The sequence below is a fragment of the Lipophrys pholis genome (genome assembly GCF_963383615.2).
Source record: "Lipophrys pholis genome assembly, chromosome: 16".
Taxonomy (NCBI): domain Eukaryota; kingdom Metazoa; phylum Chordata; class Actinopteri; order Blenniiformes; family Blenniidae; genus Lipophrys; species Lipophrys pholis.
Window position 1 is genome coordinate 7,033,090 of NC_137634.1, and position 18,568 is coordinate 7,051,657.

Genomic DNA, 18,568 nt, shown 5'->3' on the forward strand with positions numbered 1-18,568 from the left:
CCTCTCCTCTCCTCTCCTCTCCTCTCCTCTCCTCCCTCCCTCACTCATTGCCTTCTCCTCAGTCATCCACTCCCCCGCTGCTACTCCCCCTTGACTCTCCCAGAAGGAATGTGGGTTCCAGCTCGAGGGCTCCGTCAGGAGTTATTGCAGAAACCTACTCGCTTGGCTTGGATTTCTGCAGAGGTGTAAAGGTCACACATGATGGCGGCGGCGGCTGCACAGACTCCAGCGCGTCAGAGCATTCCTGCTCCTGCTGATTCTTATCGGAGGGTTTATGTTAACACGAGCACGACACAACACGCTGCGGCTCCACGCGAGCACCAGAACCGTCGGGAAACCCTAAGCCGAGCAGCAAATCTCAATCACATCACATCTCACTGTAAAAATAACGACTACAACATGCAGCTGGAAACACAGCCCCCCCTTAGTGGTTTTACAGGCCGTCTGTGCTGCTTGCACGATGCTTTGATCGAGGTGTTTAACATTCGTAGTCTGCAGAAACGTTATTAAAGACTGCACCTCCTCCACAGGCCCCAGTAATGTAGGCCAGAGGGTTGGCTCATCAACCAAACTTAACAGTAAGGGAATACTCCCCCATCTCCACTGTTATTCTTGTGGACTGCGGGGGCACACAGAATTGATCTGGATGTCATGGAGCCAAAGGAGCTCCTGGGACTTGGGGGAATATGGTCCAAGGGAAAAGATCCTTCAGACACTTTCGAGGTTCTGCACTTTTGTTCATGTTGTTGCTGCTACAGTCAAAGTTGACGATTCTATTAGTAAAAGACATATTTAGTAAATTGAAGGTCTTCCATCTGGCCCACTGTGGAATGTCAAGCTTTATGGCTCTTCCTCTTGAGCCTCCGGCTCTGCCTCCACTTGTGTGCACATAATGAGTAGTCAGACCCAAGCTGGACAACGATGGAGGCACCGTCCATCAACAGCAGGGTCCAGGCTTGTGTTTACCTGCAGTTTGAAGCATTTGAAAACATCAAACCGTAAGAAAAAAGAAACTGGTGGTTTCTAAACTTTGAGATGCTGAAGCGTTCTGCCCCTGTTTTTTCCTCGATGTCCCCTACGTTGCACTGAACCCGGGGTTATTCCAGAGAAAACATCTGTCTCTAATTAAAGCCCTGTCCTTCCTCCCTCCCTCCCAGCTCACGTCATCCCCCCCCTCGCGGCTCTTTCTCACCGCTGCGGTTGTCCTCTCAGCATCTTTGCCCGTCTCTTAATCCATCCTGGAACCCTGCCCCACCACTCCTCCTCTGTCATTCCTCCCCAATCATTTGCTCTCCCCGCCCAGCCCACAAAAACAACCTCTTCCTCCTCCTCTTCCTCCTCCTCCTCCTCCCCCTCCACTCTGTCTTTCACCTCTTGCCTCCCTGTTACCATCTCCCTTCTCACACGGCATCATGATGCACACGGGCTGCATGTGGGGTCTGTCCTTGATCCTGTGTCTGAGTTTGAGATGGACGAAGGCTCAGCAGACAAATTACAGCAGGTCAGTTTCCAGCTTGTCTCGTGTGTGTCATTTGATGTATGATGAGAAACTGTTGATCTCCTGATTCGTATGCTTTTGCTGAAATGTAGGTGTTACTTTGACTGTTTTGTTCAAAACAAAACTCGCCTATACTTGACTTCGCAGAGGCTCCAAGATTAAGAGGAAGAGAAAAAAAAAATTTTGCTGTGTAATTCTTTCCTGTCTCTGTAACCACATTCCTTCCAGTCCGGCGTTTGATTGGGCACAGAGTTGTCCTGTTGGTTTTTGGCTCAAGTTGTAAGGCAAGCTGAGTGTGCAGTGGCCCCCAGATGTTCATGCTTTGGGTTCTGCCTGTGGGGTCGAACCGGTGAAACTTAGCTCTGATGAGCAGCCGCCAGACTTTGCCGGGGTCCTGCTGTCTGAGCTCCTGGCTCTGTCAAGTTTGGGCTGTCCTACATTTTGTTTATTTCCTCGAGGGATGCCAAACTGATGCCGCCAACCTCTTAAAAAGGCCATAAAGATTGTAAACAGCATCATTTTTGTGGATGTGCCAAAACTCTCCACAAACACATTGTAAAATATTTTCACAAAATACTTGATGATATGAGGCATATTTGTCTTGGCTCACATGTTTACATTTGGATCTTGTTTATCCCTCCTGGCAACAGTTTTAAAAAGGAAATTTTGCCTTCTGTGAAATGAGTTCTGATACTCAGCGAGTCCCTTTTAAAGCAACAATTTATTATGGGAGGCAAGATGACAACTATGAGGCTTGTAACACAGCCAGCTGCAGAATTTGCTCACAGCTATTGAAATAAAAATATGTATATCTTAAGCTCTGAAGCAGTCTGTCGATAAGATTTAAAACCCTTGCATCCATTGCCAGTGCTTCAGCATCTGTGACATTAGAACAGCTTCAAACGTAATGAACATTTTATTATAATGTGACTGATTTAGATTCCAGAGTCATACAGTGTAAGTGAAATAATCCTTAATGGTAGGAGGTCATTTTAAACAATAAAACACTTCAGTGTAAATATTAACTTTTCTCTGATCATTTGATTTGCTATATCACAACATCAAACTTACTCTATATATGTGTGTATATAGCAACACAACATACACATATAGGAACCATCTGAAATCAATGTACTGTGTGCAGCAGTGTCTAGTAAAGTACGTCTTATTAAACAACAGAACATGAGAAGAAAAGTCATTTTTGTGGTTGTATTTTGATTCTATAAATTGTTGCCACTATAATTGCATTTAGTTCTAAGTCACATTTGTACCATTGATCTTCAAAGGGAGATTAATTCAGACCTCCTGTAGCATGTTAAGAAGCCTGAATTTGTGTCTTTGGGCTATAGGCGGATACCCTGTTATCTTGTTTTATACCTGAATCTTCAATCCATCCATAGAAGGCCCACTTATTGAGTAAACCTTTAGTATTGGTGTAGTATCTCAAGGCCAAAGCAAGTCTGCCCTTTGTTGGAAATCAAAATATGGGCACCATAAACTGCAATTAACTACTTTTAGAACCAACATTTCAATGTCTTGCTCAACCTAGCAATTAGCGCTGGTACGTAAACTAAACCAACCTGCAGCTGCGAAACGTCTCTCTCAAGCCCAACCCACATTGTTGTGATGTCTGACGTTAACAGAACAATAACCACGCGACATGTTTGATACCACAGTGCAACAGAGGAATTGACTTTGACCTCATATCCACTTTGATGCAATATAACTTAGTGGATGAGTTACAGTAAACAATAATCTGTCAAAATAAACCATCTCAGTGTTTATTCTGGCTTCGTCGGGGTTGGATTGTTGGTATTTTGTCTTCAGTGATTTTACTGCAGACTTTCATTTGGAAGCTGAAATAAACGTCTCCACGGGGAAATGGCTAATAACTCATGGTGTAATGGTCAGATCAGGAAATCCCCTGTTTACTCAGTGAATTCTCTGACGGATGCTCTCACAAAAGGTTGTAAAACTCTCCGTGGAGTCCTAATAACATCAGCCTCATGTGTCATTCACCCACATTGTTTTATACTGTCCTCATTGCTCTCTCCCTAATTGTCTTCTTCGCAGGCCGGTGTTCCACTGTGGAGGAGACCTGGTTGCAGACTCAGGCTTTGTGGGAAGTGAAGGCTTCCCGAGCTTCTACAAACCCAACAGCAAATGCACCTGGCGCATCACTGTGAGTCATTTTCCCTGCAGCGTTACGAATGCTGACTCCTTCCTCGGCCAGACCTCCAGTGTCTGACTCACAGCACATCACTCTGGTTTTCCAGGTCCCAGAGGGCAACGTGGTCACGCTCTCCTTCCGTATTTTCGACCTGGAGGCTGACTCGCAGTGTCGCTACGACTACCTGGACATCTACAATGGCCACTCCAACCTGGTGCAAAAGCTGGGACGTTTCTGTGGAACTTTCCGGCCCGGGAACCTCATTTCCACCACCAACACCATGATGCTGGAGATGGTGACTGACGGAGAGACGCAGAACAGAGGATTCGTGGCCTACTTCAACGGAGCTAAGCCTTATGTAGATGGTACGTGGTTGCATAGAAGAACACGGTGGCAATACAACCAAACAAAGCACATAACCCATCCTTAATCACGGTGGCTGTACAGAAAGCAACTAAGTCCAGAAGATCTTCCTCAAGTCACTCAAAGACCAACCAAGAGCATTTTAGGTGAAGGTTTACCGCTCATTTTACCGCAACACTTTTTACAATGACTGCATGAACTCTCGTGAAGGTACTTCTCACTACTGGTACCTAGAGAGGATATGTCATCCTTTTCTTCGCCATATGATGGCCTGCAGCCCTCGGCTGTGCCTCTACACCCTGTATCTATAAAGATCACAAACAGGAGAAGAAACAGGGCAAAACTTCAGCAACACCCACACACAGTCTAAAATGATGAAACGTTCTTCAATTCCCTGATCAGTGTTCTTAATTATCTGGTATAAGTGGGTCTTAAAACAGAGCAAAAGCCAAATATATTATAAATATTTCATTGTTTCTTCAATTTTGAGTTACAATGTTCAATTTGATCTTTTTTCAAGGATTTTGTTATTTATTTTTGGCATTCATCATGAATCCCAAAATGCTGAGCTTATAGAAAAATAGGGCCTTACATTAAAAGACAGTATTAGGTGGCCAGGTTTTAGTGAATTCAAACTCATTTATACAGAAAACCGCTTTCTAACACAAGTTGACTGAAGCTAACAAGGTTAAATCAGCTTACGAGCGTAATTTGCAAAACTACACTGTATTTTCCACAATATTTTCTTGTGCGAGAAAATGGATGACTTGGCACGAAGTTCACACGGACATAAGATTTACATCTAACAGGAAAAGAGATTGCAATTTGCTTCACCCTGCTTAAGTTTAGATGCTTGAAAATGCAGCATTTTACCACATTTGTAACATGTATACCGGTTGTTGTTTTTTTGCTCATCTGATATTGACAGTTTTTATTTACACTCACACTGTTGCACCCATAAATGGTTGTGACTCACTGAATGTTGCTTGTAGATTTAAATTCTTGAAGCAGTATCTCTCTCTGCACAGTGAATTTCCATGTTTTTGTTTACTTGTTGTTTTTGACACAGGATGTTTATCTGTTACATTACAGCTGTCCTCGGTCCTCTTAAACCTCCAGCTGTTGGCTTTCTACTGCTTTGTAAATAACCTGGCCTTTAAACTAAACCTGCTTATAACAATAACAAAGATGTGTGTGTGTGTGTGTAAAACAATTCTCATAGCCGTACTTGAGACTCCCCTCTGAATTATTGCTTATTGCATCAGGATAAGTACAACTACTTTCAACAAAGTTTGCACACATACTGTCAAAGTTGAAATTTTAATGTGGACCTGAACACATGTAACTACATTAATACCCTAATATCCATGCCAAAGACCAATACAATAAGGCTCAATCAGTAAAGAATGAAGTGAACAATCACCACTATTAGAATTTTAGGGCGAATCAGTTGATCGCAGTTTTATTCAAGAAAAAGCCAAAAAGCTTGAAAATTGCTAAAGAATTAAAGAAAAAAAAAAAGATTGCTTGTTTGTTCTCTCCTGAGAACTGATGTGATAACAGTGAAAGGGGGCCGACTCAGGGCCAAAGTTTTATGTTACGACACTGAGCATGCACAATGAGCTCATTAGAGCATTTGATTCTGCCAACAAGGCGAAGAAGAATGTGAAACTAAGATGTTTTGGTTTTTTTTTCCGAGATAAGAGTGATTTCTGTAATATATTATTAACAAGGGATCTAATCCCTTTCGTAAAAGTCAAAATGTTACTTCCTTTACATCACGCGGTGTCTGTGGTGTGTTTCAGACCAGCAGTTCTGTGGGGGGAAGATTACAAAATCCCAGGGAGAGATCATGACTCCCAACTGGCCTGACAAGAAATACCCCGCAGGGACCACCTGCTCTTGGCTTATCACCGTAGAGCCTGATAGGGTTGGTAACCAACTCCCTTCAGCATGCAAACATCACACACATTACTTTCCGGGATCCTCTCCCTCAAATGGTCCTCTGAAGTTATATCTGTGTGTTTCTGTCTTCGCTCCAGGTAATCCAAGTGACGTTTGATAAGTTTGTGTTGGAGGCCGACACCTACTGTCGGTTTGACTACGCGGTCTTCTTTAATGGTGGCGAGAGAGACGATTCGAGACTGATTGGAAGATACTGCGGCGACGAAGCGCCTCAGTGAGTCACAGATATTATAAAAGCAAGATTCCCGTAAGTTTTTTTTAGTTAACTCTTCATGTTTTCCCGTCGTCTGTTCCAGACCGATCGTTACCAGTGGCAATGTGCTCCTGGTCCAGTTTGTGTCTGACCTCAGCGTGACGTTGGATGGATTCCTTGCTCACTACACCAGCATCCCCCGTGGCTCCAGTATACCGACAGTCGACTCAGAAGCTGGCACGAGATACATCCCACAAAGGCCTGCAGTTAAACCTGCAGTCCCCAGACAACCTCCCGCCCCCGTGCAGCCGGTCGTCCCCGTCCCCAGATACGTGCCACCTCCTCCTCCGAGGCCCACCATGAAAGTCAAGCCCACGCGACGCCGTGGACAGGGCGCCACAGACCAGGGCGCCACAGGCCAAGGCACCACAGGCCAGGGCCGCAGAGTACCCGTCACCGGCGCCAACGGAAAGAGGCCTGGTGGGTGATAGTGTGCACGCGTGCAAAAGGTGGCAGTGCAGTATCTTAACTTAACACTCTTTATGCTTCCAGTCGCACAAAATCCACTGTGTGCCCAGCCCTGTAGAAGAGACGGGACGATCAAGACCAGTTTCTGTGCCAGTGAATTTGGTAAGCTGCTGGTTGTTGGTGCACATTATGCCCAGTAAGATGCTGTGCTCTGATCAAGTCCTGCTTTTTCCAGTGATAACCGGGAAGGTGACCTCCCTGTCCCCTGGGCCTCGAGGCACTCTCCACATCGGTGTGTCTCTGATTAAGGCCTACAAGGCCGGTGGACTCACCATCACGCAGGTTGGAGAAACCATGTCGGTGAAGCTGGTGTCACAGTGCAAGAAATGCCCCTTGCTCCGCAGAGGTAGGAACTCTTTGAATTCACCTTTACTTTGACGTATCAACTGTGTTTATTCCTTCATGGTCATTTTTTCTCTTTTCAACAGGCGTCAACTACATCATCATGGGCCAAGTGGATGAAGAAGGACGTGGTACCCTGCATCCCGGGGCTTTCACAGCTCTGTACAAAGCTCCACACCACAAACTATTAGTGAACATCAACAACCAACCCTGTTAACATTCACTCACCCGTCCCGGCCAGACAATGAAGACATATCATCACACACCCAGACGTCCTAAAGTGAAACACTGAAGCTACTACAGTGAGACATAATTCCAGTTTTATACACCCTTTTATATGGAACACCAGCCATTATCTTTGTAATTTATATATGAATAAAGGTTTTATATCTCTTTCGAGCTGACTGAGTGCTTTGTTACTTCAGCTGTGAGGCTTCAAGACCAGAATGATGCCTCTGACTCCATCTAGTGGTCATATAGGGGATTGCAACTCAGACTGAACTCACTCGATCAATGGATTGAGAAAGTTGCTGTAACACTGCTATATACTCTCTGGGGGTGTAGCCTTGTCACCCTAAGCCTTCCACAGATGTCACACAACTGATCTTCTTTCAGTACAATCAGTTTGGAAACCATTTTTGGTAAAGCAGTCGGAAGCAAAAAAAACAACAACTTGCCAATCTTGCTTTCTGATGACATGATTGCTCTAGTCTAGAGCATCTCACTTTCATCCACAAAAAAAAAACCAAACATATGGAGCAACTGTATCCTAATCTGTGAATTGCCTTGATAATCGCATGCACTCTGTCTGTGGCCTCGAAAGTGAGGAGCTTCTCAAAGCTGAAGCTCATCAAGACTTACCTAAGGTCATCCATGGGACAGGATTACCTCACGGGTCTTGCAATAATCAACATCAACCATGTGACGGGCAAGCAGCTGTCATATGAGGACATCATTGAAAAAAAAAAAGCCAAGAAGCAAACCGTTTGAAACCAATAAACTGTCAATCAATATAATTTGTTATTAGTGCCACTGTATGAGCCACTTAAACCTATTCATATTGTTGGCAGGTTGCTTAGTTTACTGAAATCTTTAGTTGTTGCATGATTTGGACACTTGGTGGCAGTAGTTGGGCACAGGTTGCATATATTAGAGGGCAAAGGTCACACAACAATTGGTCTTTGGAAAATTGCCGTTACAGTGACTAAATATATTACGTGTGATGTTGTTGAGTACGAGTGTGATTTTTAGTGTTGGTTTGTTTTCATTGTTGCACTATAAATTAGATGTTTGTGGTATTGTTTTATTTAAACTAAGCATTTTCTTAAAAGCCAGTATGTGTTGTTCATTGGTATATGGAGGATTGTTGTTTTCCTTGTATTATAGTTTGTTTTTATGAAGAGACATTGCAAAGGTAATAGAGATCCAATTGATTCAGCCATTACTTTTACAGCTATAAACTTCTTTATGATTATACTGAAAGCATGATTGAGCTTATTAATGATAATTAACCAAAAATCCTGAACTAGTCGTTGAAATAGTTCATGAATAACATATTAAAAAGCTTTTCCACTTCAGCACAAGTTCATGTACGAGTGAAAAAAATATGTTTTTTCTTTTTCTGAACCCAGTTTCTTTTTAATTGTTGTTCCCCAATTTTAGAGAAATATTTCAGAATCAGACTAAATCAGTGATCCTGCAGGGGAAAGGTGATCCACTGAAGCTTTTCAGCAGTCTCACAATAGCCTACCGGGTTAAACTTACAGAGAAAACACAGCTTGGCCGATCAAGTGACACTTTATTGTAAAAAGATATAAAATACATTCAGTAAGTTGAAACTGTATACAAAACGTCACTCTGGTTTCCAGGCAGGCATTAAAAATTAAATGGATTTTTACAAATACTGACAAGTCGCTGATTTAAAAAAGAAAAAGAAAAAAAAGGAGCTACACTACACATCACAATCATAAACAGTTCATACTTCCTCAGCTCTCTTCCCTCCTACACCCAAACACTCCCCTTGCCCTCCCTCTCCACCGCCTCCTGCTGGCCGCAGCAGCCCCCCGACCCGCCCCCTCGCTGTCGTGACTTGGGCAGGTTCTTGTACACGGCCCTGCTGTAGGGGATGAAGCACATCCCCAGCTGCAGGTGCCGGGCCAGGCGGCAGTAGGCGGCCAACGCCAGCACCAGCAGAGGGGTGAGCAGCAGGAAGCCCACCACCAGCAGCGCCACGCAGCCGCCGTCATCCAGCAGGTCCGAGCAGTACAGGGTGGTCCCGTGGGGCAGCACCTGGAGAACAGGAGGGAGATGACTCAGTGTGCTGCCATGAGGCACAAAACATGCACGCACAATCGCCGCACACACCCTGAAGCCTTTAAAACTCACGCTTCCTCCAAGGGTATCGAATGTATCAGGACGTGTATTCGTTTTGTTGTCAGAGTAAATCTCACTCAAGCCCAGAATCTGGAGCAAGCCTGACCACAGCCGCTAAAAATTTAAATTAAGCTCTATATAGATCTTTGAAAACAGAATCAAATCTTTGGGAAAACATTTCTCCTCCTCTTTCTGTGGTTTTCTTTGGCGGAGGAATGTCATAACAGCAGGTTGACCGACGGTCTGCTTCACCGCAGAAAATATAAAGCTGGAATAATGTGTCACCTGGCTGCTTTGAAATGAGATGCTTTCACACACACACATACAAAAAAAACCCTTTCATAATTTGCACATTTACTCAACTAAATTCAAAAAGCAAAACAATAGCTCATCAAATTAAAGGTCATTAGGTCAGAATCCACTGGTCTGGCACTACAAAGCATTGAGAAAACCACATGAATATATCTATACATTCCTACTATTCATTAGAGAACAGCAACAGGCAAAAATGTAATTTATTGAATCATTTGATTTCACTCATTTAAAACCAAGACATATAGTGCCAACAATAAAACAAAAAAAGCGTTGCTAAGATATACTGTATTTCTACATTAATGTAGTTTCACGTCTTTTAGTCATGAACATTCGTTGAACATTTTTCTGTTGAAGATGTAATCCGATAAAATCTGTGTTATTATAGGTGTGAGGAGGAGTGAAGCAGCTGTGATGTGTATACATGATCTATTAAATCTCAGTTTTTCAGTACTGTATGTTGTATGAGCAATGCAACTTTTGCTTAAGATTTGCTTATGGTTCAATGACTCTGTCAAATAAATTTGGAGGCAATATTTAGTCCAAAATATTTCAATCATCTTTAACACTTCGATTGTCTCACATGGGGGAAAAAAAAAAATCCAATAGATTCTTAACTCCTATCCTAATTATTAAAAAAATTGTTTATCATGCAGAAATACATGCAAATAAATTGATTATTTTACTTTTAAATTGGACATGTTAAAATTAGTCTTAATATTTTACATACTTTCAGTTTTTTAGTAGAAGCGACTGTAGTTTTAGATAAGTTAAAAAAAGTACAAGTATATTGCTTTATTTATTTTAATTAAGAGTTAATTGATTACTCCTACATCCATGCCTGTTTTCTCTCTAAATGAATGAATGAATGAATGAATGAAGCCTCACTGTGGAGTGGCAGAGGAAGCCGAATATGATCATGGTGAGAGCCGGCGTCAGGATGGTGCCGAACACGACGCTGGCCACGAGGCCGTTGATCAGGGCGATGATCAGGTTCTGTGCTGTGACCAGGACGGAGCAGGCCCAGCAATCCAGAGAGCCTCTCAGCTCCAGGGGCGTGTCCGGGCCTTCGCTGCCGCCCAGCGAGTAAGGAGGGGGCACCACCAAGCCCGAGGTCGCTCTCGAGGGGGAGCGAGCGTCAGAGTGTGCGTGCTCGGACATCGTCTTCTCCAGAGTCCCGTTCCTGGACAGACTCATTGTCTCTGTGGTCTACATGCAGGGGAAACGCACAGATTACGGCCTGTGACCTCATGAATCCAAACAATTAAAGGGGTCATATAATTCAGCTTTTCAACACTTTCGTATGGGTTTCATTCGTCCAAAAGTTTATTGCCCAAAATCCATCTTTTCCTTGATTTTCAGCCATTTGAATATTGGATCATAGGAGTTGCATTGAGAATCTGCTGTGTCTGTGTGAGCATGGCTGGCTCCGCCCACACATGCCCATCTTGGGAAGAGGAGGAAGTAGTTTGTATCGTGGTGCCATGTGCCAGAGCAGAGCTGCCTAATTGTGGGAGGGTCAAAGGGAGGACCTACCTTGATTGGGATTGGCTAAATCCCTGATGACACTATATAGGGTTGGATTTCTGATTCGTTCGTTGGAGCAACACACTTTTTAAAAATTGAGACCAGCCAGAGAGAGTTTCTTTACTTCTGAGGCGTCATTCCAGGTATGGGGACACATATTACCATATAACCACTTTAAGTTTTAATCCTGCTGCTGGTGCTGAAAAGTCCGATTTTAGGGGGAAAAGTTTCTTTTTTTTTTCCTTCACTGCATTTATTTTTCTCAGTTCAACATAGCTGAAGAATGTAAGCCATTAAAGTAATGGGTTCACTAAATAATGTGCTGAAAGGTGTGGAGAGTCAACACAGATAATCTCTAAGTGCGAGGAAATGGGCTCCACTGACTCCACCTCCTCCGAGCTCCAGGATAACCACGTCCCAGAACAATGAGGCAGGAGCTGCTGGAAAAGCCTGAAAAATCACCCATCAAGTGGCAGAACATTGTGTGACTTTGACTTTTTCAAAGAACAAATGTCACTCATGGGTTTCTATTCCATTTCACCCCGCCGTTGCCATAGGAAACCTGCCTCCATGTGACAAAGTAAGAATAATAAACTACAGCCGTGCCGTTTTCCTCAGTTAGCGAGGGTGTGAGTCTGCTGGTGTTTGACCGGGTGAAACACTGCACGCTTTTTCCCCCCACAGTTCACTGAACTCCTATTGCTCCCATGGTTAAGTTGGCCCATGAAGTCTACTAGTTCATTCATCATCAACAACTTGTGGTGTGAATAAAAGGGTGGGAAAAATTTTGGTATTTTGTAGTTTCAGATCAATTCTCGGTTTGTATAAGTGAAATTAAGTCCTTTCATCTCACGGATGATTCTTTGAATACTTCTCAAAACGTCTTGTAGGTACGTCAGTAATATCCACTTTTCATTCAATCACAAAAACAGTCTTTTCAATTAAAGTTTTGTTTGTCTGTTTTGGGTTTTGTTCATTTTTTTTTTTTACTTTTTCTGGTAAAGTCAGAGCTCCTGTTTTTAAGATTTTAACTAAATAACGCTGGGTTATACTCACCGTGTGGCAAACCCTGATAATCTGCCCTCTCGCACTGTGACGGCGGCAGCGGATGAAGAGAATTTGAGAAAACTTCCTCAAGATGTGGAGCGTCTCGGTATACAAATCCAGATCTTGATGGTGGTTGGTATCCAAGCACAGGTTCAGTTTCTACTGCTGGACTCAAACTCCTCTGTTTTCACCTATTCCCCTTAATTATTAGGGGGGGGGGAAAAAAAAAAAAAGTTTGACCGTCAAGTTCTTGCAAATCTAATCTTGCGCCTCAGACCTGACCAAGGAGCCGGTCAGAAAAAAGCTTGTGGCAAATTGTACTTTCCCACTGGCTTCAGCGCTTCCTTCCCTGACATACTGTTTCCTCACTCTGACTCCAGTTTGAGATATGATTGAGAGCGAGAGCCTGTATCCTGTGTTGCCCAGAGTGTGAATGCTCAGGAAAAAAAAAAAAAAAGAAAGAAGAAAAGCAGGCTGGGTTCTGTTAAAGTCTGCCCTGCAGAGGAGGGGGGGAGAGGGGGAATGGGATTCTCTGATAACCCCCCCTGGAACCAGACAGGAGAGAGAGAGTGTTTATTTTGATAGATTAGAGGAGTCAGGGTATGCGGCCCAACGCACAACTCTTTACACCCCGACTGAGCACTTTCTCCACTCAGTGTCAGAAGCAGATAAGGCAGGTTTCAAAATTCAAAACAACTGAAGTGATTTCATGTTTTATGTGGGTTTCCATGGCAGGAGATTTTAAAAAGAAAAAAAAAAGAATTAGCTGCAAATAGAGTGATAAAGGCTTTTTAAAGTGTTGCAGAAGATGCAGACATGAAACAGCACTGAGGCAGTAAATACAAATACTCGCATTACTGCAGGGAGTACTTCATGCGCTGTGTCATTTCACTCATACAAATTGCACCAGTGGTTTTTAAAGTGTAGGATATTTTTCCCCCAGGAGTTGTTGGAGTTTTACTGATGAGAACACCATGGCAGGAGCAACCTGGGGGGGGGGGGGGGGGGGGGGGCTTTTCCTCAGACCTTTTATAAAGACTCACCAGATACAATAATATCTTGTAATGTGCTTGTAAAAGGTGGGGTGGGGGTGAGGGTTGGGGTGAAAATAGCAAGCTGGAGCGAGACAAAGCACGTACAGCATGTGAATTTGGGGGGTTGTGGCCGTGAGGAAGGGGCTCGTTCTCTCACGTTTTAAAAATAACCCACTTTACACAATGTCATCTATATCATCTACAAGTTGCCACAGTTTGAATTGATAGTCGGAACTCATTTTATAGCCTTAGGTTCACTCCCCTGGAAAAAAGAAATCTCTGCTGTTAAGTCACATGGGCTCACAAAGTTTTAGATGTTTGTTCATGTACACAGACGAGCAAAGTTGAAGACGAATTCGAAAATCCGACCGTTTGTGCGGAGTTAACAGGAGGTGTGCTCGAGGTGAAATGTCGGTGCTCTGGCACAAGAAAGTGAGAGGCTTCTGGCCGCGGCAGGCCTGACGGAGGCTCGGCCCCTGACCTGGTGATGAAAAACAGATCTCCGCTTTCAGAAAACATAAGGAAATGAGGATGGGGGAGAACGCTGACTAATTTGGTGGGGGAAAGAAGCTATCAGGGGACTGATAAGAAGCCAAGAGGGGCTCAGTTCAAAGAGTGAAACTGGTATTTTGATATGAAGTCTCGTTTTTTCGTGCCAGTCTGGGCATTTCTGTTTATTTACTTATTCACAGGGGAAGATAGAAGTGATCCCCAGAGAGGGTATAAAGTACTTTAAATGAAGTGATCAAAGAGGCCGAGGGGGTGAAAAAAGAGTACGCGAGAGCGATGGGTGGTTTTGTCATTAACAATGCCACAGTTTATGTTGTTTGTATATGTGTGTGTGAGTGTCTGAGGGGGCTGGTAGAGGAAGAGCAGCCTTCCTGTCCTTGGGAGCAGGATATCCGCTGCCGTGTCCACGCTCTGCGATGCGATGTCCCTGTGTCTGTGGGCTCGGCAGACTCATGTCCTGTGACCCTGGAGACTGACGTACACAAAAATGACAGTCCCATTGTATTTGGCGTCCTGAGCTGTGCTAGAGCATGCTGTTTTTAACCTGGCACGATGCTGGTCAGCGTGTAACGTGCTATTTCGGTCCTCACGCTGCGTGATTGACAGCTTTTAAATAAAACATGTCAATCTTACCGTACTTCAGTCAAAGATCCCAGTGATTCGATTTTCTGATTCAAAAAACTTGTATATAGTTTTACCCAATTTTTTCCCTCTCTATTTCCAGTAGTTATGTTGACAGGATGCAATCGGGAAAATTACAGGGGGGAAAAATGAAATGACTAATGAGATCGCATCCCTCATTGTCAGCTTTGAAGGCAGTTAACTGGTCCAGTGGAGCCGCTCAGCGGCCGTCAGCTGCAGACTGAAAGACTGGACGAATATGCCGTCATCTTGTGTGTTTGCTGCAGGACAATGTGGCCGACAGGAACCTGCAGGACCTGTTAGATATAAGATTCACTAATACATCCTGATACACACTTAGAAAAGATTACTTTTCTGGTGGAAACCAGTGTTATAGTACAGAATGTGCTTAAGAACAAGGCTGAATGTAGGCAAATTGGATATTTTCCCTGTTGAATGTGGACAAAATCAAAATTACATTTAAAAAGCTATTTTGGTCACTGCGAATCCCACCTTTATTCTTTCTCACAATTATTCAAAATGAGTTAACTGTGAACACAAATCCATACATCTTGGTAAATTGTCCAATGTGATCGGTTTTACAGGCATTCACTTTTCGTGTTCATTCAGGGCAATTGTAAAAAACAAGCTTTATTACTTGTGAGGTTGCTAAACTGCATGATCCGAATTCAACTCCTTCTTAGAGTAAGAAATATTTTGGCCGATAAGACGATAACAAATTGCAACACTACAATCATGGCAATGCAGGAAACAGCCTCAACCAACCAGTAAACTTAAGAGTTGTCTTGGACGTCTATTCAGAGTTCTGAATGGAGGTTTTAATAAAATTTAATTTAAAGGGGACTCTTGGAGTGAGCGTTAACATCTGTGCACAATTAGAAACAAACTCCTCAAGTCATTGAAGACTTGACGAGGTCAACAAAGCCTTGACCTTTGACCTTTTGCTCCAGAAACCAAATCACATCCATCTATGGTGGGAGTGAGTGTTTATGTCAAATCTGAGATATCACGTTTGTGAGTGTGTGGTGATTTTGGCATCTGTCCGACAAAATTAGTTTAAAGTGAGTTTGAACATTACGGTGAGATATTATGTTAACAAGAAATGTATTTGTTAAATTCATTAGGTTACCAAAACCTGAATTCAGTTTATTTTTGAAGGTATCTGTATTTTGTTACTGTTGATTGAACAGGTATTAGGACTTTGAATATTTTTTTTTTTTTCATTATTACTCCCTTCTTCTGAACACAAATATCTGAAAATCCCTCTTACATTTGCAAAAGGTCTTTGAATGTGTCCTCAGGAAGGTACAGAGTTACAGGAAATGGAACGTAAGAGGGATCAAGTTAAACCAATAATGGTTGAATACAAAGGCTTTTTGCTGTCAAAAATTAAAAAAAAAGTTCTAATTAAAATGTTTTAAATGGACTTCGTAGTGTTTCATATGAATATAGGTCAGGATAGTGCCTTTACCAACTGTAATTATAGTTGGGACATATTAGTTTGTCTAATGCATTATAGTAAATAACATTAATGGGGCTCAGAGGAATTACAAAGTATCTCAGAACGACATATTTATTCTGGTCGTAAAAAGGGCATGCGCCGCAAAGCAGGATTAACATGCCTGGTTTATCTACAGTATCTTAACCAGACATCTGTGATCCAGATAAGCATTACTAGGCAGCTGGTGATCGACTTGGAGAAATCAGGCAGAGCTGCTTATGTGTGTGTGTGTGGGGCCTGGAGCCCTTTTATGTCTCCCAGGCTCCGGGGCGGGGGGGGGGGGGGGGGGGGGGGCTCTGCTGCCCTGACCCTCTGATACTCTTGTCTCTGCTCTCAGCTTCCTCCTTTTATCTTCTTCCTGCTGCACCTGTTGCTCTTTGGTTGGTTGATTGATTGATTGATGGGTTTGATCAGTCTGTCTGTGGGACTTCAGGGGAAATAGGGACTAAAAACACGATGGAAAAAAAACAACAACCGCTGAACAAATGACAGAACTTCCATAAAACTTCTGATCAGAGTCAATCTCGGAAAATCCTGGACCGTTCATAGTGATCTGGACCGGTTATTTTCCAAGCGAGACGATTAGCCAGTATGTGATCTTTCGTACCGGCTGGCAACCCCCATCGCACCCCGAACAATCGCACAAAAAAGTTGAAGGACCCTCATAAGACAATAACATGTGAGATGCAGTTTCTTTTTTACATTATGTAATGATGAGTTCCTTTTTTCTGAGGAAAAACTCTTTCGGTTCACACACCACCTAGGGGTGTTTGGTGGACTGGTGTCTTGGTTTCAAATTTTCTGAAAAGATGTATTTAGCTGTAATTTCATCCATTATTTCTATGTGGAAATATATGTTGGTATGCCCCCCCGCGCATTTGTTTTTTTATTGTGCGGTTCATCACTCTCTTTATCCTGACAGGTGGCTATTTCTTCTCAACTTTGCGAGTCCACAAAAGATGTTCACGTTCAACCCGCCCACATCCTCACAGTATTTTAAAACTTTTAAAATCGTATTTTTAAAAAAGAAGTATCTTGGAATAAATTCCCGCGCTCTTAATGGAGATGCTTAAATGTAGTAGTTTCAAGACATAAATTAATTAAATGCTGACTCATCTATAGATGGGACGTTGAAAAAATGCTACACCCCCGAAAATCAAGAACGCTTTGCAACCCCCCAAATGAATCTTTAGCGCCCCTTGTGGGGTTCGCCAACTCATCTCAACCAGTTTCTGGTTTACGTGACTCCTGAAGTGGAACCTTTACAACTTGGCAAAGTGTTCAAAGATTACAGTTTAAACCTCCATTATTGATAAAAACGTGAAAAAATACAAGCGTACCACTGGTACAGAGTCAGTTTTTTTTCGTTTTTATCTTGCGTCTGAGTAAACTTAGAATTTGGCCCTCTACAGAAGCCCTGCTATTCCATGTAGCCCCCTCGGAAGAATTGATAGCCCAGCCGCGCTCAACACACAGTTAACCCTTTAGCACCCATTGAGACGACAGAGAAGGCGAAACCTCGTGATTGAATAATTTATCAAAACATTTTATTTTCTTGAACAACAATACAATATGTCACAGAAAAATCACAGAGGGATTTAAGACAGGTCTGGCTCAGGTTTTTCTTCTATGTGAGTTCTTTTAAAAACAATAAGTGCAGCAAAAATCAAACCAGTCAAGAGGTAAAAAACAAACAAACAAACAAACAAAAAAAAAAGTAAGAGCATCAACACATGCTCCAAAAAATACTAATGATGAGGACAAGACACGAAAAAACCTTGACGCCAATAAAAGTCACATCCCTAAAAGTCTCTGCAAAAAGTGTCAAGAAGTACAACTACTGCTAATGCTCATCATAAAACCACTAATGCCTCACAAGGTTATGAAGTTCATACAATGGAAACAAAAGAAACAAAAAAAAAACCCAAACAATAAAAAGTTAGAAAAGATCTGGTATTTATCTGTTAGATACAGTACAAAGACATCATACCATTTCCGTGTCCAGTAAACGGTGTTGAAATGGTTCCGAGCACCAAGCGGTCGGTCCGACTCGTGTGACTGACTTGTGTTCATACATCATTATATGCTGTTTAATGTGGGGGCAATGAGGCAAGGAGGGGTCTAGCACCATGAAAAATTACACCACCCCCCTGATTGCACTTCCCCTATCCACATGTTATGACCTCACTACACCTTTAAAATACCTTGTAGCCCCTTATCAAGTGAAGCATCCTTTGATATGCAATAAATATATAAGAAAAACCACCATGTACAGTATAAATAATGTCAACAATTTACAAGTTTTTCATTTTCTCTGTGTTCGAAAAAAATAAAAATAAAATGGAGAACAAAAAGAGGTATAAAAAGTGGGAAGAAATTCCCTTTGCAGTATTTTAAACTAGAGTGAAACAGGATTTTGTTACCGTGTATAATAATATGGCAACAACAATAAACAAAATGACTGAGGTGGACAATTTGACCATATACAAATTAGATAATTTTTTTTTTTTTTCTGAGTGAGAACAAAACTACATAAGTCTTCTAGTAAACCTGAAAACAGATA

General features: G+C 42.6%; 2 protein-coding genes across 2 annotated transcripts; one reads left to right on the top strand and one right to left on the bottom strand.

The window, feature by feature from the left end:
• Nucleotides 1–1,363: 1,363 nt before the first annotated feature.
• pcolcea (procollagen C-endopeptidase enhancer a) lies at nucleotides 1,364–7,458 on the top strand. The gene is made up of 9 exons (XM_080483473.1): nucleotides 1,364–1,501; nucleotides 3,572–3,680; nucleotides 3,775–4,033; nucleotides 5,837–5,961; nucleotides 6,074–6,210; nucleotides 6,293–6,669; nucleotides 6,742–6,819; nucleotides 6,893–7,063; nucleotides 7,146–7,458. The coding sequence occupies exons 1-9, from the start codon at nucleotides 1,413–1,415 to the stop codon at nucleotides 7,274–7,276; spliced, it is 1,476 nt and encodes a 491-aa protein (XP_080339599.1). The 5' UTR covers nucleotides 1,364–1,412; the 3' UTR covers nucleotides 7,277–7,458.
• A 1,381-nt stretch (nucleotides 7,459–8,839) lies between these two features.
• On the bottom strand, nucleotides 8,840–12,757 carry tmem88a (transmembrane protein 88 a). Its single transcript, XM_080483966.1, has 3 exons — nucleotides 12,328–12,757; nucleotides 10,633–10,953; nucleotides 8,840–9,348 (listed from the first exon to the last, which is right to left on the bottom strand). Exons 2-3 carry the CDS (start codon nucleotides 10,939–10,941, stop codon nucleotides 9,061–9,063), a joined length of 597 nt encoding a protein of 198 aa, XP_080340092.1. The 5' UTR covers nucleotides 10,942–10,953; nucleotides 12,328–12,757; the 3' UTR covers nucleotides 8,840–9,060.
• Between the last annotated feature and the right edge of the window lie 5,811 nt (nucleotides 12,758–18,568).